Source organism: Eleginops maclovinus, chromosome 6 (genome assembly GCF_036324505.1).
Source record: "Eleginops maclovinus isolate JMC-PN-2008 ecotype Puerto Natales chromosome 6, JC_Emac_rtc_rv5, whole genome shotgun sequence".
In the NCBI taxonomy this organism is placed as follows: domain Eukaryota; kingdom Metazoa; phylum Chordata; class Actinopteri; order Perciformes; family Eleginopidae; genus Eleginops; species Eleginops maclovinus.
The window spans coordinates 19,233,397-19,260,959 of record NC_086354.1 but is presented as its reverse complement, the minus strand read 5'-3'; the positions used below and the strand labels follow the sequence as shown (position 1 = coordinate 19,260,959).

General features: G+C 41.2%; 1 protein-coding gene across 1 annotated transcript in view; it reads right to left on the bottom strand.

Annotated features, from left to right (window-relative positions):
• insra (insulin receptor a) overlaps positions 1–27,563 on the bottom strand; it is a 45,970-nt gene that overhangs the window by 14,134 nt on the left and 4,273 nt on the right. The window contains exons 2-8 of the mRNA XM_063885493.1: positions 21,475–22,023; positions 6,965–7,301; positions 3,302–3,441; positions 2,547–2,691; positions 2,007–2,221; positions 918–1,044; positions 30–283 (exon numbers count right to left, since the gene is read on the bottom strand). Of these exons, the coding sequence (XP_063741563.1) occupies positions 30–283; positions 918–1,044; positions 2,007–2,221; positions 2,547–2,691; positions 3,302–3,441; positions 6,965–7,301; positions 21,475–22,023 (1,767 nt within the window). The remainder of the gene's footprint in view (positions 1–29; positions 284–917; positions 1,045–2,006; positions 2,222–2,546; positions 2,692–3,301; positions 3,442–6,964; positions 7,302–21,474; positions 22,024–27,563) is intronic.

Genomic DNA, 27,563 nt, shown 5'->3' with positions numbered 1-27,563 from the left:
TGAACGACACAGATCTAAATCAGCCTTACTGGTGGCGTTGGTGCGGACGTATATGATCTCGCTCTTGGCTCCGTGGACCTGGTGCTCGTCAGAGGCTGAGAGCTGGGTTTTCACCATGATAGCGTACTGCGTCCACGGCTTCAGAGGCAGGATGAGGTGACCCGGCTCAAATTGCTCTTTGTCCCCCTCTGTGGCCCGGCGTGGAGGGTCAACGTCAGCAATCACCCAGCTATTGGAGCCGCAGGCGTCCTGCCCGTCAAACTCAGTTACGTTCTGAAAAGATCTATTTTGGGGACAAACAATAACAGTAGATGAAAGAAAGAAAAAAGTTATATGGAGGCTTAAATTGTATTCCAGTTGAGAAAAGGGTATCGAGTTTCACTTTGAGGTTTTACAGCAATTTATCATGGAATATCTCTGGCCAGGCAGTGAAGGGAAAGAGCCTTACAAAACATATCTGAGGCAGAGGAGAAAACACATTATTTCAAACTTAAACTAATAAATAACATTTTCTAAATCATTCAGTCTCAACCTGCATGACCTAATGATAACATATATTGCATGACTGATGTCCGGGTCATTGATTGGAGCTTCACTAAAGCCAACAGGTGACCTCATATTAGTGTTTGTGGTAATGCTCCTGCAGGCAGAGCTTTTTCCATCCATGGTGTTGAATCTAAAATGCTTCCTCGCATTACTTCTTAGTCAGTTCAGTTTAATTATTTGAAGAGACTCTTTCAGACGTTAATGTTATATAGTACAGGACTAACATCGTAAGCAGTAGTATGTTGGGTCAAGTGTTTTGCCATTACCACCATCCAAAATTCCTAATTACTAATAAAAGGCAGCTAATGAAAATATTTGTCTGGCAGTAATCCAGATCTGACTGTTAAAAGGTGGATTTAAGATTTACTTACGCTTCTTTGTAGAGTACCATGAAGCCGAGCAGGTCTCTGAAGTCTGGAGGCCAGAAGGGCTCCCACTTGATCATTATCTTATCGCTCATGGTTCGAATCTGGGTAAACTTCAACACATGGTTCTCACCTGATCAACAAACGACAGAAAAGAAAACAAAATAAAAATTGGATCACATGGCTATAACTTATCTATAAGATTATCTCTTACAACAGCACTTCACCTCATTGTAAAGTAGCACTACACAATGTCATGATGATCAATTTGACCAGTCGGGCTCGAATTTGCTGTTATGACCTGCACATCTATTATTATAGAACTCTTTCAACAAACCCCAACACACACGACTACTACTTCTAGATAGCGTTAAAGCACAAATGCTTAATGTTTGCAGGCAAAACAAGCCAACTTTATTTAACAGTTTGAAACAAGTGGGGAAGAAAGCCTCTTCCTGTGATACCATCCAACCTGCTATCATGTGACATGTGGGTGTGTTCACATTACAACATGACCTACAGGCAGCCAAAAGGAAGTAATGTTCGTAAACTACTATTGGAAACGTCACCTTTTTCAGATAACAATGTTTTCTGTCTTTCTGTTACAAAAAAAAACAGGGCTAGTTGAAACAACCTTCCAGAGCAGCAAAGACTTTCCAGGATATTTTACTTTCTCTCTTTTCCCTCACAAAAACATTTTCCAACAATGTTTTCCAGGGAAAGTTGGAACCCTGAGTCTCTTTTATTTTCAAAATAATAAAGTAAAAGTATCAACGACGTATGAAAGATTGGCCCCTTGCATCAATCTATATAGAAACCCTATGAACTCCTCCCTGCTCCCTGTCACCTACCTAGATCAGAATATGTAGTTAAAGACAGAACAGACAAATAGGACAAACCTTATATCACTGTTACCATGTCAACAGTTATTATTTGCTCTGCTCTGTTTGTTGTTCCCAGTTAATCCATCAGTAAACATATAGGAACAGGAAATGACCATCATAACAATAACTAGGTCTATGTTTGTACCAGAGTCACCTCCTCTGTTGCCATAGTGACTCATGTAACAGCTGTCACATTTTTAGAGGTCCTTACATGAGGCCTGGTCCCCGTTGGTCTTGGAGGCGATGTCGTTCTTGATTTGCCGGTCTTTGGTCCCCGTCACTTCCTCCATCTTGCGGATCTCGGACATGCAGAGTTTGGAGTTGTAGTGGAAGAACATGCGTCCCTGCAGGATGGTCAGCTTGTGTTTGGACCAATCCCAGAGCTGCCGCAGATTCTGGTTATCCAGGGCATAGAACGAGTAATTTCTGGGAAAGAACACACAAGATTGCATGAAACATATCTGTCATGATGCATAACCTTTAGCTGAGGATTTTATGAAAGACTGAAAAGTGTTTCACAGTGGTTAGCCCACATTTTGCATCATATGCCTAAGTGTAGCCCAATGTGCTGCAAGCGCCTTCCACCTCGTCTGCATGAAGGTTCATATATGATTTGGGAACATCTAACCAAAAACAGTTACCACAGAAAGACATTTTGGAAAAGGTCAGTCTTTCCTCTTTTAACTCATAATTACAGGCAGAGGCTGTGACATGGCGGGGATGAGAGGAGGCGCAGAAGAAGGAGTCTCACCCGATTTCCTGTTCTTCTCCACGAATAACACAGAGTTTACGGAAAAACGAGAGGGATACGAGGGCGTAGGAACGTCGCACTGTCAGGTAGCCAGTGATCTCCTCCAGCTGGCCCAGGCTCGCCTCAAGTTCAGCTGCTATGTTGTCTGCAGAAAACAAGAAGACAAAAGCCCTGAAGTGACCTCTACTTCCACAGCATGCTCAGCTCCTCCGGCAGCTGTTGTTTGGCAACAAACTACTCTCTGTTTTCAATTCTGGACTCATCTCTTTTCATCCCAGCCTTTCTTTTTGTCAAAATAAAAATATGCTGCTCAAGCACAGAATCGGCTTTCTACAACCAAATACACTTTTATATATTTTCCTAATAAATGTCCTGTTTTTTTCCTGATACAGAATTATTCAGATTGTGTCTTTGTGATAATGGTTATGTTAAATGTGCTAGAAATCAGATACCAATAGTGTGTGTTAATCTACACTTCTACATTTTCTTAGAGAAAGGACCAAAACATCCTCACATGCAAACCCCTAACATCTGTGCTGACCTTTTAATCTGTTCATTAATATATATATCGATGTATTTTTGTTCAAAATATTTTAATTGTATTATAAAAACACAACGAACAACTTGAGAACATTTCTATTTAAAATCTGGTTTATTTGACTTTGCCTGCCTTCAAGTCACTTCCTTGATCTGTGTCATGTCTCTTATTGTTGTTCTGTTGCATGATGTAATCTGATTACACCACAGATACTCACTTCCTCCGCGCAGGTTGATGACCAGGCTCCCGTTGAGGACAGTGCAGCCTCTCAGAGCCTGGGCAGCCGTCACTGAGTCCACCGTCTTCAGACCCATACACACCTTCGGACAGAGCCCGGCACAGGGAGTGCAGTTGAGCCTATTGAAGAAAAGCGTGATTAAAAAAACACAGATTAGTACAAATATTCTGAAATATGTGTGTAGGGGCAACAAATCAAAACTGATAGATGTGTTTTGAAGTTAATTTCTAAAAAGGTTTTACAGTTCCCTTTAACACAGACATACTAGAAGCATCTGGCCTGCAGGTTGCGTGCAGTCTGATTTTGTTTTTGCTGAAACTGGCTGTCTGTTATGGCTGAAAGAGCTGATAAAAGCACCGATATTAAACTGAAACAGTAAAGTCGCCGGACATAAAAGTAACTTTAAAAAGCCAAATCTTTCGAAAGAGCTGGAAATTCAAGATTTAGGTTTGATCTCGAGTAACAAGGTCAGGATTTCTGAAAAGATATGTATTTTTGATTTGGAGGTGAACTGTCCCTTTAAACAGTTCAAAGCTGGACTGAAAACAAAACAAAAACCCTAAAAGAGAAGCTTTACTCAACCTGTGTTTTTAATGATCAGACCCCAACCCTTCACTTTAGCAAGAAAGTCAAACAGCCTGGTTTACATAATGATTTCACAACAAGTCTCTTCTCATAACCGGTGTATGGTCATGGCTTTGTGTGTCGACCGTTTCCTGAAAAGCTGCCTGTACAATCCCCACACTCATATTGTGGTCAGTGCTATCCCCTGCATGATGAGGTTGAATATAAAGTACACCACAGCCTCTCAGACAGCACAGTGAAGAGACTTTTTGAAGGTTAAAATGTAATATTTAGGTAGAGAATTACGCAAATATGGGCTGTTGGCACTGCAGTGAGTTTGTCTTGATTGTGTTCAAGTATTTTTTGTCTGCTGGCTGGTTGGTTTATGAGGTGAGAGTGCCATTGTTTAGCAATGGTTGACTAAGCTGTCACAACAATTACAGAAGAATGTGACATTTCTTTTGTCAATGCCAAATAATGGAAGCTGGTGGCAGCTACGGATATCATGGCACTGCATGGTTAATCCACAGGTATATATAATAACAGGGGAAATATAAAGCAGAAGTTACAGAGGCTCTTAATCACAGCTTTCAATAACAAAACAAACCATGCGTAGGACAAAACACACAAGATAAAATAGCTGAAAAGCGTGTCTGTGTCTCGTGGACAAAAGAAGGCTGCTGGCATTGTCTATCTCTTGACCTTTTTCCCTCTCTAGTGCCACATCTGCACTTTCAGCTTAGACACTCATAACGCCTTGGAGTACTCCGCTTATCCACAAAGCACTTTCATTTCCACAGCTTAGGTTAAAGCCAGAACGGGAGATAGATGCCAGAGAGAAGAGCAGAACGGGATTCAGAGGTTGAGACGGGGCTGGGTTCATCACAGGTCAGCGGTGGTATAAAGGTTTAGATTACAGCTCTGATCACCTGGCAGGAAGTGATCAAATCTGCCCATCGAGAGGCTGCTTTCAATGAAATTGGTTCAAGCATTGTTTCAAAGATACGAGCAGCTTCCACTAAAGTTTCACCTGGAAAGTATACAATACTACAAACATTTTTTGCTTTATATTGAGATGCACTAATGAGATGTTATTCATTTGCATGCTTAACCTTTTAGTTATTACAACAGTCCTATTGTTTTAACTCTGCTGATTAAAAATAAAGATATCTATATATCTGAGGACTGTATCATAAAATGCAATTAATGTTATGTGTCAAAAATGTGAAGTCCTTATGACAAAACCCTTCAAACTTGGCACTGAAGATGGCTGCGGTGTATCAAGCTCCTCCTTATGAATTCTGATTATGCACCTTTAAGTCCTGTTTACATTCATATTATTGATTTTCAATACTAACTTGCACTTAATTTATGTCTCGTATACAGATTTAACATTCAGCTGAATTGCTTTCACTTTTATAGATACTTAATGAGCATTGTTGGAGAGTGCCTGAGGCCGAAGGATTTTACTGCCAACTGTAATTGTTGCGCATATGATGTGAACAAAGAACTTGAACCCAACCAATGTGTTAATAATGTTTCGTATTGTTTTACGAGCCTGATGAAATGCACTGCAGCTTGAAGCGATTTATTTAACTGATTATAAATTGATCTGAAAGGACTTTCACTATTTCTGTTCCCCAAAAAGGAACATCTGGATGTGATTGCTTATCTTTCTCTGATCTCACGTTGGATCTGAACAGTGATTGAAAATCAGTAGCACTTTGTTTTTTACAGCAATGGGGTGCACTTGAGCAAGACACTTCACCCTCATCTGCTCCAGTGGAGCTGCATCTGCTTACGGAGTACTTCTAGAAACCTCCCAGGTGTGAATGTTCAGCGTGTCGCTCCATGCATGTGAAGCTGTGTGTTGTTTGAACAGAAATTATTGGTGCTTGGCAAATCTTCTGTGGATAAATAAAGGTTAAACACACATTACTTTTTCCCTGTCATCACTGTCGTCAGAGGCAGACTGCCCCGTCGACGCTAGTGCGGCTGCTTGCCAGACACACACACACCGTCTATTTGCAGCCAGCCAATGGAGTCCTGCTCCCCGGGTCACTGACAGCCTCCCCTGGAGTTTAACTGCCTCCCAGTCTTGTTGTAACAGAAGACAACAAGTCCTGAAAGATCCAGCTGCGTTTTCAACCTCTACCCGAGCAGAATGATTAGTGCTGTCTGCAGTGTCTCGCAGCCACGCCCACAATAATCAACAGCCCGTCACGGTCAGTGAAGTTGTCAAAGAGGGATGCGATAAAGGTCAACGGCAAGTCAGCACAACCACAACAGCACACTCCAGAGAGGGAAGTCTGTTCGGCTGCAGCTCACCAAGATATGCACACAACAGGTTGTAAATTACAGATGAGGATAAAAAGGGAAAAAAACACTTCACATCTCGTCAGCGCCTATAGCTCGCTCACTGCAATGCGGACAGCAGCAGTTGGTAAACAATCATCAATCATTTGTGCAGCGTGTGACTTTTTTTTTTTAGCAGATGGGTAGAGTCAGAATCAGAAACCAGGATGTGCCAGGCTGCTTACTGCGCTGCACCACTTTCAGATGGCTTCCTGCGGTCTTACACACACGCTAAAAAGAGGTGTGTGTATGTGCTCATAAACAGTGCTGTCTGAGCTCAGCAGGACCTTCAGTTCCTGCTGAGTCACTGTGCTCTGAACACAGTGACAATAACTAAACCAAGGCAGGAATGTATTACTTTTCAGTTAACACCTTCTTTTTATTTGTTAGAACTATTTTTTTTCTTTCAAATTGGAGTCTGTTGTTGCTCTAGTTATGATCACTACTGTAACATTTATTAGAAATCTGAAATAGGTTGTGAATGTTCTAGCATCGCCATGTTCTTCACACCGGATAATAACAAGTTTGTAGTTTGCAAAAATAATATGTAAACTAAAGCATTTTTTCATTTCAATTATCAATTTTAAATGTGTGGGGGAACAATAACAGGATTACACTTTTCTGTGAATGTGTGTGTGCACATTTTTGGGCCAGCTTCACTGATCCCACATTGTTCCACCAGACCATCAGGGGCCCATCAGACATACATGAGTATCCACTTACGCAGAGGAGTTGACGGTGGTGTAGCCGGAGGGACACTCGTGGATGCAGGCCCCGTTGTGGATGACGTACTCGTGGCAGTCAGCGTTCTTGCTGTGCTCCTTCTCCCGCTTGCATCTGTTGTGGAGGTCTTGGCAGAAAGCGAAAGAGACGCAGCGCCAGCCCCTGTAGGTGAAGTGGTTTTCGGGGCAGCGGTCCACACACTTGTCCTCGTGCTGGAGGCCGCGGCAGGCCACGCAGTGATCGGCTGAGTGGGGCTTCAGGCAGCCGCCCAGACACTGGTCGTGGCAGCACTGGTCGTCCTTGGTGCAGGCTCGATGTTTGCAATGCATCGGGCACACTGCAGGAGACAGAGGAAGGACAGAGTTAGTGAAGCAAATGTGAAAGTTCAAGAAAGGGTTGAATATGAGCTGCAGGGAAAGAGGCAGGAAACAGAACCTTATCAGCATTCAAACACCTGCGTATGATTTCAGTTCAACCTCAGTAACATAATCTACAATAAATGTGCAACATAGACTTTTATTTGTACTACTGTCTACTGGCTGCTTTCACACTTCTTCTACGTGCCACACTCATTTCATTTTATTTTTTAAATACTGTTACTGTACTTATTGTCGTCATTTCTCTAATAATTTATTCATGCCTCCTAATTAATATTTTGCCTCTTTGCTTTTGCTGTAACAATGTACATTTCCCCTCTGTGGGACAAATAGAGGTATTCTGATTCTGAGTCCCCCAAGTTACAGGTGATTTATATCTTCAATGACAATATATATTTATATCTCCAACTCTGAGCTGTCTGTCAGCAGGGGGGAAATCCCTCCTCCCTCACTAGCTAGCCGCCTAGAAGGCCATCTGTCATTGGCCAACAAGCATGTTGAATACAAACAGCGGGGATCCAACACTAGTTGAAAAAAGATAGACACTTATCCAGAAGGCTTGGTGAAAGTGAGACAGAGGGGGAGAAAAAACTGGAGCGAGACACGTGCTTGATGTCTTGCTTGTTTTTATTCTTTTAAACACATTTTAGGAGTGATTTAACTGATCAAATAGCCCTTTCTTATTTATGTTTAGAAAAGGTTTAATTTTTCTAAATCTTCCAGCACCCTCACACTGAGAAAAACTAAAACAACTCAGGGCTGGAATGAACTATTATTCTGATAATTAAACAATATTCAATTCAATCTTAAAAGGGATATATTCAATTAATCAATATGTAAAACAAAACTGTTTAGTTTATCTTTTTAAAATTTTTATAAATGTCCATAACAATCATCTAGGGCTCAGCTGTCCAACACTTAACAAATGTTCCATGTAATCCAACGTTAAGACACTGGCCTGCCTGGCCTTCTTTCTAGTAGTACAACTTACACAGAGCTCTAAATGCAGCACCTACACACCTACACACACACACACACACCCTGAAGTTCAGGGAATGTTTTAGTGGTGCAAACAAGTTGGCTGTTTGTACATGTGTGCATGCCCTTAATTCAGCCTGTTACATAACATCAGACTCTCAGGATTGGCAGGTGTGTGTGTGTGTGTGTGTGTGTGTGTGTGTGTGTGTGTGTGTGTGTGTGTGTGTGTGTGTGTGTGTGTGTGTGTGTGTGTGTGTGTGCGCATCAGCACAGTTTGTGAGAACAAGTGTGTGAGGATAGATGGAGGATTCTCAGAGGTAAATACAGCTGACTGACCTGCCTGCTGAGATTAGCTCATCATCCACGAGAGCCACATTAAGACCGTTTGACAGCCGAGGAGATAATGGTTCTCTGAGGTTGAGGGCAAGTTACAGGTCAGCCCGTAAAGTTGGGATTATGTGCCGTCTTTTAGTGGTTTGAAATCATTTTCAACCACATAAAACAAAACAAGATGGGAAATGTGTGTTCCCATTGCAGGAGACAATTATCTCAACTGCCTGTTGTTCTTTGCTCGCTGCCTGCTGTCGCTTCTTGGTTATATTAGTGACATGAGGTGACCCTTAAATTAACAAAACACGGACCCCCTGTCCTCTTACATTTGAAGAGGTAAGCTCTTAAAGCTTAGAAGAGTGTGTGTTTGGGGCGGGCGGCAGCAATATGAGAATGACAGTGTGTGGGGGAGAGTTTAAGGGGGCTTGGTGCTAGAACAACAAATGATATAACCACCTTTTATCTACGTCAGCCTGTTGGTTGAAATAATCTACTCTGCAACAGGATTTACAACAAAAAAAGAGATGATTTTCAGACTCAAAAAAATAAACATATCCTTTTGATAGGTTTCTTTTCAGCCTGAATGTTATAAAAGCTGCCCTTCAACTTTACCTCCAATGTGATGTATGTACACACAAACACAAACACACACCCTCACAAAGCGCTGCAGTCTGCGCACACTGACTCCTGATCCTGCAGCAGGCTCCATGTCGGAGCACAGGCCCAGCAGCAGATCCACCCTCAGCCTTAGCCAATGTGTAGGCTAGCTGCTGAAGCTAGCCATTCAAATGGCCTCTCCCATCTCCAAGGAAGACAGGCGCACAGTTTAACCCTTTGTAATCCCTCTCTCCCCCCACAGCCAGTCAGACAGCGGCAGCAGCAATGGTAGGTCTGAAAAAGCCTCTGACACAAGAGCCACATAGTAACAGGCTGGAGCTGCTCTACTTTTTTCGTCTCCTCATAACTGTGAATCGGCTTGTTTTCTACTAATGTAAACACAAGTATTTCCGATTTTCAGGCACATTAATCTTGTCAGAACTTTTTCTTTGTATTCAAAGTGTTTGTTGATAGGAATTCAGTAGTAAAATGGGTTCAAACACGTGTTGAGACAATCCTGTGTTGGTATTGTGCTGAACAGCTCGCTGCCTGAGGCGATGCATCAGGTCTCATCATGTTTTAACTCATTAGCAGTTTTAACAGACTTCAACCGCACGGGAACGACTGGAAAACGCCCATGCAAATTGAAATATCGGTTTGAAAAAAAAGGTTATAAGTCCTTTATCAAACTGATCTGATCTGAGGCTTAGGAAAAATCAGGAGGCCATTCATTATTATTAAATAATGATTTACTTATAACTACATTTGATCCAACTTCTAATGTAAGGTAATCACACAATCCTGTTATCATATGAATCCTGCATTAAAGCTGAAACAATAAGTTGCTCATTAATATCAACAGCTTTGATAAAGCATTTCAGGTATGATCCCCCAAACATTTTCGGGGGGTCAAATATGATTGGATTTTGTGTTAGATCAATCAAAAACAATTCTTATTATTTTGCATGTACTAAATAAAAGTGTCATTCAAAATAAGATAAGTAAGTATAACTAGGTAGTTGCCGAATCTGTTTGAGGTTTCAATTAGATCTAAAACAATTGGTATAAATTCATCAATTAATTAGAGAAAGACAGACATTTATTTGGAAATGTTTTTGCACCCTGGAAATCACTTCAGTTTTGTGTCCAAGTAAAAATGCATGTATCTGGCTACACTTCACATGAGGTCACTAGATGATAATAATATCAATCCATGGTTGCCTGCTGAAGCAATGTCTAATGCTTTTTTAACAGAGCCAAAAATGGATGCAGGCTTTTATAGCAAAAAGAAACAGGGTTAAAGAGGGTCAGTTAATTCTAGTAACTGATATCAACCTTCAGACATGAACCAACACTTTCGTGAAGCTCGAGAACAAACCAATCACTGTCCAAAAGAAAAGATTTGCACACTTCACTTCGCCGGCAGCTGACTTGTCCGTGTCTGCCGAGTTGTAATCAATCAGCTGGGAGTTGATCCTAAATTAGCTGTATTATTCATCACTGGGGCTTTTATTAAATCAACAACAGTGACCACACTGAAGGAGATAGACCTGTTTCTTGTGTGCCTGTCAAAAATGTTTTCAAGGTCGAGACCCAGAGGACCTTTGAGAGTGGGGCCACCCCAAGCCACCTTTGATCTCCCCGAGCCAGAAGGACGCCGAGGAGACGGTTTGTCATTCTTTCCCTAAAACATGCAAATCTCCAGATACAGGCCCCGTTTCTTTATTACCGTTAGAGGGCATTCAGTTAGCCGCTCATGAAGAGCAGAGGTCTTTTCTCAGTGGGTCAATTAGTCATGCTTGGCTTGAGTTTGCTCTTGTCAGCATCTCCAGGACTTATCTTGGATTTGGACAGTGTAAAATCACCTGACAACAATAAATCAATGGGGTTTTTGGTTGACAAGTGCTGGGTCGGCAGTTGGACTTAGGTCTCTTTACAATTTAGTTACATTTTGTATTTATTTATCTTGACGCTGAATGTATCGCCTCCCGTGTCTGTAGTCCTTATCCGTATTGCTCTGGTTCCTCTGACACACACCGCTCTGATCTCTTGTTATGCCGTTGATGCGGCATGATCACATGAAGGCCCGGGGAACAATGCCGCAGTAATGCCTGTCTCTTTATCTCATCAACAGAGGTTTCACTTGGATGATTGCCACACAATGAGACGCTCAATCACCGTTGCTCGACACAAACATCAACAACAAATCAACTCAACTCCGAGCCCCTGTGCGACAGAGAATAACACATGCTGTCAGGTCCATGCCAACTTCGAAATGGGAGGTGAAGAAACAGATTTGCGCAGGCTGCCAACACAAGGCAAGTTTCAACAACGTGGGGTGTCGAAAAGGCAGAAAGAATCCACTTAGCTTGCAAGGAATGACTCGCACAGTTCATCATAATCGGCTCCTTGTCTGATATCTGCAACCGACACACACGCACTGTATGAAGAGTTTTCTAGCTCTATGTGCCTGGTTTCTACCAACATTGAAATGCACACTAGTTATACTAGCCATTAGTAATGTGTTCATTCAGGCAAGGAGGAGCAGACTTCACCAAACCCCAAACCCTGAGATCCCTGCCTAAAATTAAGAGCCTCCATACTTTTTATGAACCACAGTTCTCTCTGAAATTATTAAGGGTTGTGAGTTTTTCCAAGTTGCTTTTATTTGGCAGGAGTAAAACAGCAGTATAATCAGGCTTTCTGCGTCAAGATCATATTAGACCCCAGAAAATGCCAAACGGGAATGCGGTGGTGCGCTGGCTGGTAATTAAAATTCCACGGTCGTGACGTTGGTAGTATTTAGTTTCTTATTAAAGAAAGTTTTGCTGAAGCTCCACAAGAGAACAATCTTAAGGAGAAGAAATAAAGTGCTTAAGAAAAATGGTGAACTTTCAAACTCACTGACAGAATAAAAGAGCTGCAACTTGAGCGCTGAATTAAATGCCAAATTTGAACTGTGATTTATGTTTGAAATGTGACATGCATTGCTTGGCAGTGGCTGCACAACAGCTGACCCGATATTCAGGGATGATGAGGTCATGCATTAAACGTGGAAAAGGCACAAAGAAAAAAAAAGCCTAACTCATTTACTGGTTTCATAACTGCACACAGAGGTGTAGGTTTGCAGATACCCACAGTATCGGCACGTTGATCTCTTTTACAGAACAGTTAAAGCCGTACAGAGCCAGAGGAACACAGATTGTACGAAACAATATGTCCTAAAAATGGAGGCACGTGAGTTACACATCTGAATCTTTGTTCCCCTTTCCAATTCAAACAAAAATAACTCTAGTCGGGGGATGTGCTCCAGGGGGTACTTGAGCTTGTTTATTTTCTAAAATATCAGATTTGCACTGTTCTTAAAATAATTATACTTCAATAAGTTTAATAGAATGAGAGTTTCAATACGATCGACCACATACAAAAGGTTAACGGCAAACAAACAAACAAGTTTATGATGTTGTTTGTGCGTGTGACAGGGAAGCAAGTTTGGTTGTTGAAGACAGACGGAAATCCAGAGAAGTCATTTTAGCTTGAAACATAGCAGCAAAACAGCTAAAAACGAAAAGAAAGGTGAACAAAACATTCATGTTTCTCACTAAAAATCTAACTTCAACACCATCTTAGTGTTATTGCACGAATTGAGAGACCAACATTTGAAACTTTAAGTGTTTCAACACGGTTGCTATCCAGTAAATCAGACACCAATGGTGGAACAGTGCATTGTACCTCTTCTACCTTATTTTACTTCTCCACCAAAAACATTTTGCATTGTTCTGGGGGAAAAAACATCGGGGGGAACATTGTTGAAAAAGTTAGATAAAACAGTGGTCTGCACGATCTTTAACTCTAGTTTTATAACAGAATCAAGATCCCTGAGGCGGCCCTTAGTGTGATTACTGGTCTCTGCCCTGAAAACGTCTGTCATTAATTCAGAGCGGCCTGGTTTCCTCTCTGCTAGTGAGCAACAGATGCATTATAGTACCCACTTCTATTTCCAAACATGTCTCTGCAAACTGCAGCTTCCGCAAATGAGGATCAATCAGCAATGAATCAATTCATCGAGCGCATGGCATCGAGTCGGGCTGTTTAATTTCAAAGAGTCACAGGGACATCAGCGATAACGCTTTAATAATGCTCACTTTCCCTTTGAAAAGCAAGTCAGTGACAATGACACTTATATAGACACTTCATTAATTGCTTTATGACTCAAACAACCCCAGGCCTGGTTGACTGAAAACAATCCATTTTAATGTCGTTTGTGAGTTAAGGCTTTATATCATTTGAGGGTAATTACTTATAATCTTGTATTTATTAGCACAAAATAACCTAATTTTGTAAAACGTTAGAGACAAGCGGCCTGGTTTTTAAAGGGCCTCCGGACAAAGAAAGGGAAGGATTAATTAAGAGGAGAAAAAACAGCTGACAGCGAACGATTAGATCATTAGTGGACATAAAAACTTTGGATTGATAACTTAATTCAAGTCATTTTTCAAACAACCAACAACAATGCTGTTTCAAGCTCCTCAAATGCAACGCTTTCTCCTTCTTTGTGTTGTAATTTTAGGGGTTGGTTTTGAGGTGTTCGGTTGATCTATCAATAAATCGACCAACACTCAATTTTAATAGTAAATCCTCTATTATTATTAGTCATTAAACATGAAAAGTGTAACTTCTTTGCTGTTAACAAGCTTCTGACATTGGAGCTGCTGTTATTTTATATATAAATGAATAATCTGAAGATGGGATGTTTTGGACCACAACACCGTGGGATCTGGGACATTTTGTGGGTGTTTGAATCTGTGTCTGGACTTTCATAGACAAAACTCTTCATTTATTAACAGAATGTTATCCTGTATCCATCCATTTCTTTACATTATTCTCATTATCATGCATCTGAAGTTCCTCTAGTTTGAGTTGTTTCCTTTTTATTGTTTGATGATTTATAATTATAAGAATGACAAACAGGTGATATTTATTCCATTTTATATACTCACTAATTTCAGGGATTTAGTTTTGTCCATCACAGAAATAAGTCACTCTAAATATTAAAGAGTACATATTGAACCCAGAAAATAAATCAAGTTAAATTAAGTACATAATCGGAATGATTGAATCTTCCTGAACCAGACGTTTATGAAAAACAATCCATTTATGCCTCTTAATTTTTTACCGCTACCCACTCTTCAGCTGCTCTGACTCAGCTGCAGCGGGGCCCGGTCGAGGCGACTCGAGCGGCAACAGGAACCGTAAACAATTTCATTAACTGGCCCAGCCTCCTTTAATAGAACAAAAACACACAAACAACATGGAAAAGCACTTTTTGTTTTTAATGCCGCCAGGCCGCCGCTGTCATCTGAAGGCAGGATATCCAGTTTGTCCGTGACTAGAATAGGAATGATAAACACTGTGCACTCATTGATGGGCAATTACACTGCCTGCTTTACAGGCAAATGACGCACGCCACAGCCTTGAATCTTCATTTCCTTCCAGGGCCCAGTGTCAAGCTAAAACAATCACTACCTCGCCGGTTAACTTTGACTACCTGTTATGTCATCAAAACTATTAATGTCACATTTACATCATAATAAAACGAACACCCATTGTCTTTGTCAAATCCTAATCCTATCCCACGCAATTAATCTTCTTACTTAAAAGGGAATTAGTGAAAATAAATCCTAAATGTTCACGTAAAGACAATAATCACAAAACCAGTTACGCTGGAAAGTATTTTATGTTTTGGCAGACACTTTTGCCCTAAGTGAGGTACAAATGAGTTCTGGATCCAAGTCAAGAGAGCACAGGTACTGCTGCTCTTTGGAAATCAATGGTCTATTTCTAAATCTCTTTTAAGTGCCTCGTTTTTTTTTGGTTTCCAGCAGGTGCCATATACAGATTATGTTATGGGCAATAAACATGGCAAAGTATAAAAAGACAAACCAATTTAGCTTTGTACTCCTAAAAATGTAAGACTAACAATGGAGGTTTAAAAACAGTTCACAATGAAGCAGAGTGATTGTGAAACGAAAATGTCCCAAACGAACGTAAGAAAAGTTACAAAGAACAATAAAAGTTATTCGAGTTTTGCTTGAACTCAAATTAAAATGTTGTGTTTTGGATTTACAAATCTATTGCAATTTTCTACTTCTTTTTCCATTTGGCTTTACCTGGACTGCGGAAAAATCCCACTCAAACCTTTAAAGCATGAAGAAATAAAAAACACTGTTATATTAAGTTTTTTATTTCTTCATTTATTTACAGTACAGTACTAACTCATTTATTATTAGGGCTTGGCACCGCTGCATCAGTGTAACAGTATTAAATAATAATGATATTTTGCCACTGTGCATGAGGAAATTTAAATAACACAGGTTCAATAAATTGCAACAAAAAAAGACTACCAATAAAAAGACCTTAATGACGAGTAAAGGTAAACTCATTAAACGTATGGAACAAGTCCTCGTATCAATTGTAAAAGTAGATAAAGAGCAAACATTTTTCCTGCGGGTCTGATTAAATAAACAACAGTGAGGTGAATCGAATGGCTGTGGTGAGTGTGAGCGCGTACAGTGGTGAAGAAACGCCTGTCGGCCCAGCTTTACCGAATGCCTGAAATGTCTGGGATTCCATGGGAATGGCTCCAGGAGCTGAGCGCCGAGGGTTCGCAGGGTGCAGCTCCACAAGACTGAGTGCCAGAGCAGTTAAGTCAGCTCAAAGGAAAAGACTCATGGTGGGTGGGTGTATATGTGTGTGTGTGTGTGTGTGGGGGGGGGGCTGAGAGCATTCTGGATTTAGGCTAGTAGAATAGCACTCTGCATACTGAACCATGAACAGAGCAGCAGACTGTAAAGGCAGGCTGCCGCGTATCTGTCTGATCTTGTCTGATTCCTTTTTTTCTTTCATGGCTGATTACAAACTTAATGCTTGGTGAAAGAAACAAGACAGAATTTCCTCTAGTAAATAAGTCCCAATACAGAAGATCCATTGGGTATTTTATTGTATTTTGTACCCGTCTTCTATAGCTTTTCTTCTTAAATTCCATTTGCTTTTTTTGTGTTTTTAAATGTAACTTATAATGTGTGTTTTTTTTGTAGAATGGCTTTTAATGTTTATGTAAAGCATGTGGACTTGCCTTGTGGAAATGTGCTATATTTCCTTTGTTTTCCATGCATTTGAGTCGTATTAGTAGTACTGGGGAATTTAGCTTTTGTGTATTCCAAGTTTTGCCACTTTGTCAACACATTAATATCAACACAGAAGGAGAAAAGGCTGCTGTACTGATGCCGAGTGTTTTATCTTCATCTCAAAACTTTCCAAAGTCAATGATTTTGATTTGCTCCAATTCCTCGAAATATGTTAGCTTATAAAAAAGGGAAAACATTTATACAAGAGAAATTATAACAACCCACATGTGGGCTAAATATTTGTTTAGAAACCTTTGGCAACAAAGAAAGATATGAAAGTAATTCATACATGATGACCGGGTTGTAAATCCTTCTTTTGGAAGGGTAATCTCACTGCCAAAAACCAAATCTATTGCCCTTACATACTCACTAGCCATATGAAAATGTGCTATGTGTTTGTATAATGTTTAAACTACCAGGGGTTGCAGTCCTGTAAAATCACAGCAGTGCACATTGGGAGGAAATGTAAAGTAGGTTTGTCTTGGCTGGTGGTTTTTAGAACATTTTCATTCAGTGACACAGCAGTTTAAGATCAGCGATGATGTAATGTCTTTCCAAGCACACATTTTCTATCAACTTTGACTCGCTTTGAAAACATTTAAACGATTTAAGCTTAAAGGTTTAATATTATAGAGTATACAGAATGAATGAGGAGCCATTACAGAAATAGAAACAGAAGGAATGATTCATGTGATGGGAGGAGCAACAGGCTGGCTTGGCTTTCAAACACAGTTCATGTTTTTCAGGCAATGCCACACACAATGAATAGGGAAGCCTTTAACATGTCACCGAGACATCCAAGAATCTAAAGTGGCAAACAGGCAAGTCAAGAGTCAAGGCAATAAAACAAAGCCATAGTTTCTTCATGTTATGTCACGCCAGGGGTCACTTCCACCTCAAAATAATAAAGCTTAGTAACAATATCCTTCCATTTCCCCACAGACAGCTTTACCAGAGGCTAAATTTGTCCTCTTTCCTTCCTTGCTGACCTCTCAAGGGTCAGCCATCAGTATTTTGGTCTCATAAAAGTGTCTGCCACTACCGAGACATCACCTAAGGCCTGTGCGTCCATTCATAACCTCGGAGAGGAAGCAGACCAACAAAGACAGGAAGCAATTGGGAAGAACACTCCATGAACTTCTACGACAGCCATTGTTCGGGGTGGAAAAGGATCGTGGCGCCAGCGCTGACCGGTGCGTGTGGGAGCAGCGACAAGGTCAGTGAAGAGGTGGGTTAAAGGTCAACGACGTTGAGGCGGGAACCATCCTCCCCGACTCGCATCACCCCGGTAGTGACCTGTGACCTCGCTTTTCCTTCTGATATCGCCTGGGTGAATGACTGATGTTTTCATATGCACGATTACACCACAGTGTTACTCTCCTGTTTCCTAGCAGCAAGACTAAACAATAGCTATCCGCTCTGTCTGCACACACACACACACACACACACACACACACACTGACCCTGACAAAACTTCATGTACATCTTGTGTTTGACGGACAGACATATGTGATGGGAGCCAAGGGTAAATTTGGAACATCCATATCACGGAAAGGCTCGGCAGCAAGTCCTCACCTGACCTGACTGTAATGTGATTCATAGAAATACTCCAATTGTGACAGCCTGCACGCAACCAACTAACCCCTTTCAAAAGCCACAGGGGCACACGCGCTACAAGTGTAAAAGTGCTAAACCAATCGGGTCAGAGCATCTGCTAAAAGCCGTGCTCGACCTTATTAAATATGCAACATATATTTCAAACCAAAACACTGGCAAAAAGCTGCTGCGAATGAGAAGAAGGAGGAGGAGAAGGAAGATGAAGGCCTCCCGTGGGTGTCTCATCTCTGGCAGAGGATAGATAATTAAGATCACTTTTAATCATGTGTGTAAAGTACTGGCCACCTGGGAAATACAGGCCCATGTATAACTCTGTGGGCTCGATGCAAGAAAGGCTACTTCGGGAAAGAGAACACACCTAAGCTGCATTCTAAACTTATGTAAAGATGGAAATGACGGTGAAAGCATGTCCCTTAACAAATGGGATCTAGTGAGAATGAATCATACACATAAAAATAGGAAAATGCCATTGGATTTCCTTTCACAGCAATCTAAATTCTTGTGGCCTTTTCAACACATTTGAATAACAAACCGCCTGTTAAATATGCAAGATTAGGGGGCACCCTTGAGGGCCAAAAGGTTTTATGGTGCTGACCATAAACCACAGTTTTCCGATATTGTTGCATGTCATTCACCATCGATCCTCCTCCCTTCATTTCCCGTTATCCCTCTTAAGTCCGCTGTCTAATAAAGACATAAAGTGCCAAATAAATAAGAAAACATATTACACGAAATTAAAGACAATATGTGAGGGGCAGATGGACATTCTGTACGTGCAGCTCGGCAGTGAAAAAAGATAATATCCCAATTGGAAGCCTCAGATTTCTTATTGAGTTGCAGCCAATATGTCCAGCTGCCAGGCCCTTTCAGGACTAAGCCGTGGTCCTATCACCCAAACAAGCTGTGCCACATAAAAGCCATTACCAAAACATAATCAAATGCCCATTATCTTCAAATAGCTGTTGGCAAGAAATGGTACTTCATCACAAGTAAATACACTCAACGGTACCATTTCCTTTTACCCATTCAACTCAATTATTTTAGAAGGAAATAAACAGCCTGCGTTATTTTGAAACACACTTCATAATGTATAAACCTTTGTTCACAACAAAACTCAAACAGAAAAAGGAGCTTTAAAACTACTGATTATTGGCTGTTACAGGTTGTTTCTTTTCTAATAAAACTCCATAACTTACCAAAAGAGTTCGAAAAAATTATAATTTTGAGGAATTCATTTCAAGAATGACAGAGATGCTGCACAGGATGAGGTCTTGAATTTGCCACTACTAAACACTTTGACGTGGTGTGCGTTTGTGTGTCTCTGTAGCCAAATCTAATCAGCTTTGGTGATGCGCATCTCCTGAAACCTTGCTTTGCCACTTTGCTTAAGGGACGCACCCAATTTGGTGTAAAAGGGAGGGGGAAATTAGGAGATGAGTTCAAATTACCCCTGTTATAGAAGCAGGGAAGGAAAACGGGTTGTGACTCCAAACATGGGCGTTAAGCCAAGCCTCGTGGTTCTGCCGCTTTGTTTTCTGTTGGTGTACAGACTGCAGAAATGATGTGTGACCCACAGTCACCTCTGGCACTTAACCACTGCGTACACTTTGCTGTTGTCCTTTTTCATTAAGAGAGCTGACAGACACTTTATCGAGTCGAAAAAACATGACAGTCCCTAATTGAGTGAGATTTTTAGGCATAAAAAAGCTGAAATTATATTTCAGCTTTACCTCTAAGATGCTACTTCTGATCAGACCAATCCTCCATGTTTGTTTATAAAGTCACAACAACAGCAGACCTGAGAGCTGAAGAGGATGGATATTACTAAAGCAACACATTTGGGAATAGCAGCTTACTTTATAAACTTCAGTAGGTCTATAAAAAGCAGGAGCAACTGGCACATCTGAAGTCTACAAGGAATGCCTTGCTCTCTGTCCTGTGGTTCTAGCTAGGGCTTAACAGATCTTTTCATGCCTTAGTGAAAGTACGCAAAAAACCGCAAGTCACAGACCACAAGACCACAGGCCCTGCCCGTGCCGAATGCAGGCCAATGATTGGAGATCAGAGCTTGCCGGTCAACATTTGGGCTTGATTTATCTTCAGAGTGGCACACAATAAGGAAATCATCTTCATACAACACTTCCTTAACTCAAATGTGGCATGTTTCTGAGCAATTTGTGCTGAGCAATCATTCAAGTCATTACTGGAAATTCTATAAATAAAACACTCCAGTGAAAAGGGTACTGAGGAGCATAATGAGGGTCAGCTCAACATGTAGCTGCCACACAAAACAAACATTACTAAGAGTTTTGAAAGGCAGACGTGCAGGGAAACTTGTTCAAAAGAGCTGTTAACCTAATGCATGCACTGTTGGGCAATGGCGCGAGCCAAGGTGTTCAGACAGCACCCATGCGCAAAATTCTTCCCAGCACTCGAACTTGAACTCTTTGGCAGTGTGAAATGGGTGGGCTTGTTATTTTACAGTAAAAACCAGAACACAGAGGGAAGGCCCGTCTCGCAGGAGCTTTGCGGAAATGGGAAAATGTGAAATGTCCCATGACGTGAGAGGTCTTCTTTACCTTGTCCACACCGTGAGCAATAACAACTCTTCAGTCTATTGAGAGTAAACATTCAAAGACGAGGTGTTGTGTCACATTAGAGTACAGTTCAAGCAGCATTGACACAGAACTTGGCCTACTTAACTAAACCTGAGCACATGACACAGCTCTGACATTTCAACACTAAAAAACGGACCCAACCAACTTTTGGCAAAACAGCTTCAGGCTACAAGCAGTCGCTGATCAAGGAACTATTTTTGTTTCAAACACCAACCCTCGTGTGCTTTAATTTGGTCCAAATGGAGAGTTGAATTCAGTTAATGTTAGACCGGTTGGACGCGGAAATAATGATGTGTTGGCGGAAAGTAGCTGAGGAAAAACTACATAAGCTAATACTGGTCACTGGAAACTTTTTAACAGTAGGGAAATTATGAAAAATGGTAAGCACTTGATAGGGTTTCTCATCTAAAACAAGTTCAGTACAAATGTTTAAGATGTAGGGCTGAACAATATGCTGACAATTAGACCTACAAATGTTTTTACAATGATCAGAAGTGTAAGAATAAGCAATTAATCATTCTCTTGGTTGCATTTAGCCTGCAGCCACCAGTGGCCAGGAATAACACTGCAGCCACACCAGATTCAAATGGGAGTCCTATTTATATAGCATTTTAAATCCCTGCCAGAAAGTGTCTGATTATTTGGTTCATTTCAAACTCTATGATTGTCAAGTGTATGAAATGTTTGCCTCCCAGGGCCGGGATATGTTGTCTGATGGTTCTGGATCAGATTGCTCCAGCTCTGTCGCAAACAATCACAGAGATACAAAATATATAAACATGTGCGTTTAAAAAAAGACGGCTTACTTCTTTGACAGTTGTTCTGGGTCCAGCAGCGTTCACTGAAGTGTCCGTTGATGGTGGTGGTCTGACAGGTGGTCTTTCCGATAGCCGCCCCCGGACAAACGTCTCCGCACTCTCTGTCGTTCTTGTTAGCCATGATGTAGTTGTCCTCCACCGTGTCCAGGATCTTAGACCAGTCCAGAGTGGAGAGGTAGCAGAGATCGGGGTTCTTCTCAATCCTCACTGCTCCCCGGGTGATGTTCATCAAGCTATGGAGGCCGATCTCTCGCAGCTGGAGCATCTCGAACATCACCAGGGCGTAGTTGAAGAACAAGTTGTTGCCTCTGATGACCGTCAGGTTGGGGAAGAGATCGCTGAGGGTCTCCATGCCGTAAACTCTGAAGAGCAACAGGTAGTCGGTGACCACCGTCAGTTTGGGGTAACTGAGGCCTCGGAAATCCTCAGGCTTGGTCCTGAACATGAGTAAGATCTTCAGGTGGCCTTCGATCACAGTGCAGTTCTCTAGCGTTCGTAGGTTGGTCACATTGTTGCGGATGTCCTTGCTCGGACAAACTGAAAAGATATAAAAGGAAACAGAAGCGTTCTTTAGAAACTAGATGTACAACCTTCATCGATGACTCACAAAACAAACACCATTCTGTTTAAAGGATAAGATGCACAGTTACGTTTTATGAGTAACTAAACATTATTTTATTATGATAGGGAAATGTTATGGCTTTTGGACATCAACAATAAAAAGGATTTCCCTCAGTAAATGTATGGTGTGCTGTTGTTGGCGGATTCCAACTGCTGAACGTGACTGATGCATTAGGCAAGATGTCTGCTCTGTAAACTGGAAAAAGGAGGTTAAAGAAGTCAGACAAGGTCTCAAGGAGTAAAAAAATATTAAAATAAATAGATTTCTTGGTAATTAGAGGGGATATTTGACTGAAAAATATGTGGTTATGTCTCTGGCTTTGATAAAGACCAGACCATCTTTGCTGACATTTTGTTTAGCAACCACATATCTGGCCGCGAGCCACTGTCAAATATGGAGTGCTGTCATCAGAGCGAGTCTGTGCTCATCCTTGGTAATGCCGAGTTGATTTGTGGAGTTGCTTCTGTAACTCAACACCATAAAAAACACTAGCTAATGCATTAAAAATATTTGTCTGGGTGGGAGGGTGGGGATTGAAGCACTAATGATTGCATATTGCACCAGTAGTAGATTTGTGGCTTTGTCAGTCTTCACCCAGACACATGATCCTGTTTCATGAGACATTCCTTAACTATGCTAGAGATGAGTTTCGTTTATACAGTCTCAATCATTTCAAATGCTACTACTGTATATACACAACAGATGTAGGGTTTCAAATAGCAATTATAAATCGGGATTTTTTTCAGTGAATCACTTAGTTTAGACTTTATCAAGTGTCAGGTACCGGACTGTTTTCTTAGTTAATGGTGAATACAAGTGTATGGCTCTATACTATGAGTTACTGTAAATATGTTACAGTTAATATTGGTAGTTAATTAATACTATTGACAACCATTTTTATTGTTTATTTATGTTTTGAGGAAGGGGTGCACCTTCTCTCCTTATATGTGGAAAGATATTTGTGTTTTAAACTAATTAACCTCATTGTTTTTTTAGCTCTGGATGAATTTCAACGGCACTACAACTTTTGAAACCTCCTGGAAAATACATTAAACCATATCACACTCAGGGGGCTCTGTATGAGCAGAGCTAACAGTAATGAGGATATCCTTAGCTCTCTGTTCTGCAAATGAGCCAAACTCTTAAGCATATGCTTTGTGTGACATAACACAAGTTATGACGCTCATGAAGATGTTTTCCTTTGCGGCTGCGATGTGGGACATTCCAGGCCCAATTTTACAGTTCACAAGTCATAGCTGCAGCTGGAGGTGTGCTGCCTGGAGAGTGGACTGTATTTGTTTACCGACCATAGAGCTGGCTGCATCGGGCTAACTGGTCAACCATGAGGGGGGGGAAGAGGTATATACACCTTCTGTTGCATAACACTACCAGACAACCGTCACACTCACACACGGAGTGTCCGATCGCTGGGTGTCCAAACAACAAGCTTTTCACTGCATGACCTTAACCAGCAGACTCACCCCGCAGCAGTTATCTAAAGTTCAGCCTACAACTTTGAGGCTTGTTTAGAATACACACAAAATGTCCTAACATGGGTTTAAACTGCAAGCTATTAACAGCAGCCTGGCATAATAAAAAAGTACATGTCATACATTTAGATGTGCAGCTCCCTTTGTGGTTGTGGCCCGGGAGTACAGCTGAATTGTAAGCATGACGTGGCGTAGCACAAAACCTCATCCACCTCCAAATTAAACACTGCTAATCAAAATGACGGCAACTGCGGGAAGAATTTGCAATAAATGCCTCCTGGAGATCCATTGAAAAACACATTTAAAAGCTACAAAGAGCCTCCATCTTTTCATAAAAGACCCCACACACACTCAAACTAAACAATTTAATAGACAAAGACTCTAGCAGTGTACCAGGGAACAGTGTGGTCTCCAGCAGAGCACTGAGTGACCCTGTGAAGAAGGCGAATCATCACAGGGCGGCGAGTCCAGGCTCCTATCAGTGTACACTTTCAGCCAGGCCAGTATTTTTAGCACCGCATTCCCAATAGAGAATCTAATACACTCCAGCCGTACTGATAGTGGCTCACATTGGAAACTAGAACATGGCAGCCTTGGTGTGTAAGTGAGGAATTTTAGAGCGACGGCAGAGAAAACATTGGCCAAGCCCACTTCTCCATGTGTGAACAGTTAGTTTAGAAACTAAACTTTGGCAGAAATGATGCTTCTATTTTATATATAAAAACAGCCCTGTTGTCACTCTGGCATAGAGAACTAAAAATGATGTCCATGAAGACTTCACACAGCTCCAGCTAAACGAACCAGTTGCATCCCAGAATTTAAATGCTGCCTGTATTGTTGAGAAACAGAACAAACTGGGAGACATCACAAAGGTTACTATGGCGACAAGGCCAGCTCCTGCTCTCTATACATCACCTAATCTGAGCCAGACAAGACCGAAAACACAGCCAGGGTGCTGCGAACCGACGATTAGAGTCATTAGTGGAGCAGATCTCTAATGGCCCAAGTCTCTCCGTGCCCGCACCTCTGAGGCAGATGAACTTTTAAGGTTAATTAAAAAGGAGCAGAAGGATGGTTTCCCATCACTTGGTCAAGAATCGATCAAAACAAAACATTTATCCCACTAACAAGACAGGCAATGCTGATTTGTAGAGCACTATTCGAAAACGGATGTAATCAAAGTGCCCTCACTCAGGCATGGAAATGAATTAAAATGGCATTTAAAAACACAACGTATTGTGTCACTGTAAGCCAACAGATGCTATGGATGAAACGTAATGCCCAGATCAAATAAAAAGCCCAAAAGAAAAGCTTCGAAGTGGACCTTAAACTGGAAATGGTTAGGACAACCAATTTAGTATAAAACCTACTCAAATAAGAATAGATAAACTGTTCAGGCCATTTGTTGACAATCATTAAAAGATTTGAAATAACACTAGCATTATTAACTTCTAGACTCCATACGTATGTAACAAATACAATCTGTGTCTCTGATTACAGCTGAACGATTAGTCAATCAAACATCAACATGTACTAGACGGAGAACAATTGTCAACTATTTGATAACTTTCAAGCAAAAGAAAGATACTGCACACATTTTCTGGTTTCAGTTTATAAATTGAGAGGATTTGCTTCTTTTTGTTGTCAAAACTTACAGTAAATGTAAACTGAGTATGTTTTGGTTTGGGACTTTTGGATGCACAAACCAAGACAACGATTTGGAAAAGATGTGCGGGGTATTTTTTAAATATTTCTGATGGATTAATAAATCAGGCAAGTAAGTGATTGTTAGTTAAACCACTACACATTATTGCAAAATATAAGCGAAATGCAATCAGATTTGTGTAGATCCACTGAAGCTGGCCCAGTACACACAGTCAGCACACCACAGTGAGTCAGCCAGGCATGAAATGAAATCCATAGAGCTTAATCAAATTAAGTAAAGAAATACGCCCACAACAAGAAAACGTCAATTTCTTCACATCCGGCAACTGACTTCTGTGACCCTACTTTTGTAATTTCTATGTCACAATTCTGTACATAATGCAGAGAAGTTGTAAACAAGAAGAGTATTAATGCAATGCCAATGTAATAAATCCAGATGGATACCATTGTGAATGCGTGATGTAAAACACGCCTAGGCCACAAGCGAGCCCTAATTTTATATCATCATGCACAGAGATATATCTCTGAAGCAAGAGCACAAATACTGTATGCTAAAGGGTGACAGCTCTTCACAGTCTGAGCACAATCCTTTCAATACAGCTGCAAGCATCAACAGGCACTAAAGCTTCTGATCTTGAAAAGGAGGTGGATGGAGCAGAGGGGCTACAGGTTGTTAGACTGGTGGCGTGTACTATCCCAGGGCCTCAGATAAAACTGAGGCCTCAATGAGCATGCAGGAACAAACACTCGCTGATTGCAACACTTCCCTTTTCAAGGTTTCGCTGCTCTGTTGTTTTCCAACCCAGGCTACAACTAACCCCGAATCCACAAAATGCCGAGGTCACCGAGATACACGTTCACCTTTTCCAAACTGTTGTGTGATGTAATCCACTTTAAGAACGGCTATAAAACCTCACCACCCCTCAGTTATAAAAGATACACTGTAAACACAAAAAACATCAATCAACTTCAATCCATTACTCACTATAGTTCTTAAAGTAAAATCAAAGGCAAACAAGTTGAAATTCTGACAACTGTTTTGGCTCGAGGATATGTTTGATGTGTCGGCAAACCACCCATTTGACTTTTACTTCAAAAACGCTCCTGGCTGCAATTATGGTTAATTAGGAGAGGTTTCTCCTGGCTTGAGCTCCACAGGTTGAGATATATTACAGCAGTTAAGACAGTGGCATTACTATAACTCTAAGAGACACAACCTTCAAGGAGAGGGCTGCAACGAACGATCATTTGATTTGCAAAATATCAGAACATTTTGAAAAAGTTTGTCGGTCTCCAAATTCAAGGTGTTTGATTGCTATGTTTTGTCAATCAAAAACCATGATATAGTGCATCTAACATGATGTGAAAACTGAGAAAAGGCAGGAAATCTCAATTTATGAGAAGCTGAAAATAGTATTTTCTACCACTTTTGTGAGAAAAATTACGATTAACCTCATATCAAAGGGGTTGCAGGTTATTTTTCTGTTGATTAAAATAAAGATCCCTTGAATTATCACTGCAGCTCTATTCCTGGTGAATGTCTCAAGAGTACAGGCTCGCCTATAAATGTCTTTATAGCAGGGCTGGTGGCCGAGCAGGTTATCAAATGAGCCAGCTGTTAGGTAGGGGTGACATAGCAAGTGCAGCCCAATGACAATTCAATACATTAGACAGAATACAATTAAATAAAAGTGATTCAGGCTTATAGAGAAAGCCTATTAAACCACAAAGTTCCCTCGTGGGGCGTTTCAAGAGGATCCTGTATTGTTGGCTCCGGACCAAAGATCATTTGGTGAACGCCCGCCAGCTGCACTCGTATACACATTATTCTCTCGGCGAATGTTGGCAGTGAGGTAATTATTACCTCTGAAGTGTGAGAGCACAACAACAAGCTCATTTCCTCTTAACGGTGTCAAGGGTAAAGATGTGACACAACAAGGCTTGCTTGACAGACGCCTGTACGGTCGGAGTGAAGGAGTGCCAGTTTACTCCATTTTCAAAGCAGTATATAATGTTCAAACATGAACTTGTCAACCGGGATTAAACGGACCTTGTTGAGGGTTGACAAGTGTAAAGATGATTCTATTGTATACATGTCAAACGTGCTTGTGACTTCTTAAAAACAGCGGTGGCAGTTTGTTTGTAGTGTTTTTTGGAGAAGTAGTGGTGCAGGAGGGGGGGGGGCGACAGTTTCATCCCTTTACTAATGCCCTCATTGTCGGGACGCCTAAATCACGAGTAGCAGGTCTCTGGATTGCTGCCTGCCTTCGAGACCTGCTGTGACCGTAGTGCATCTCAAC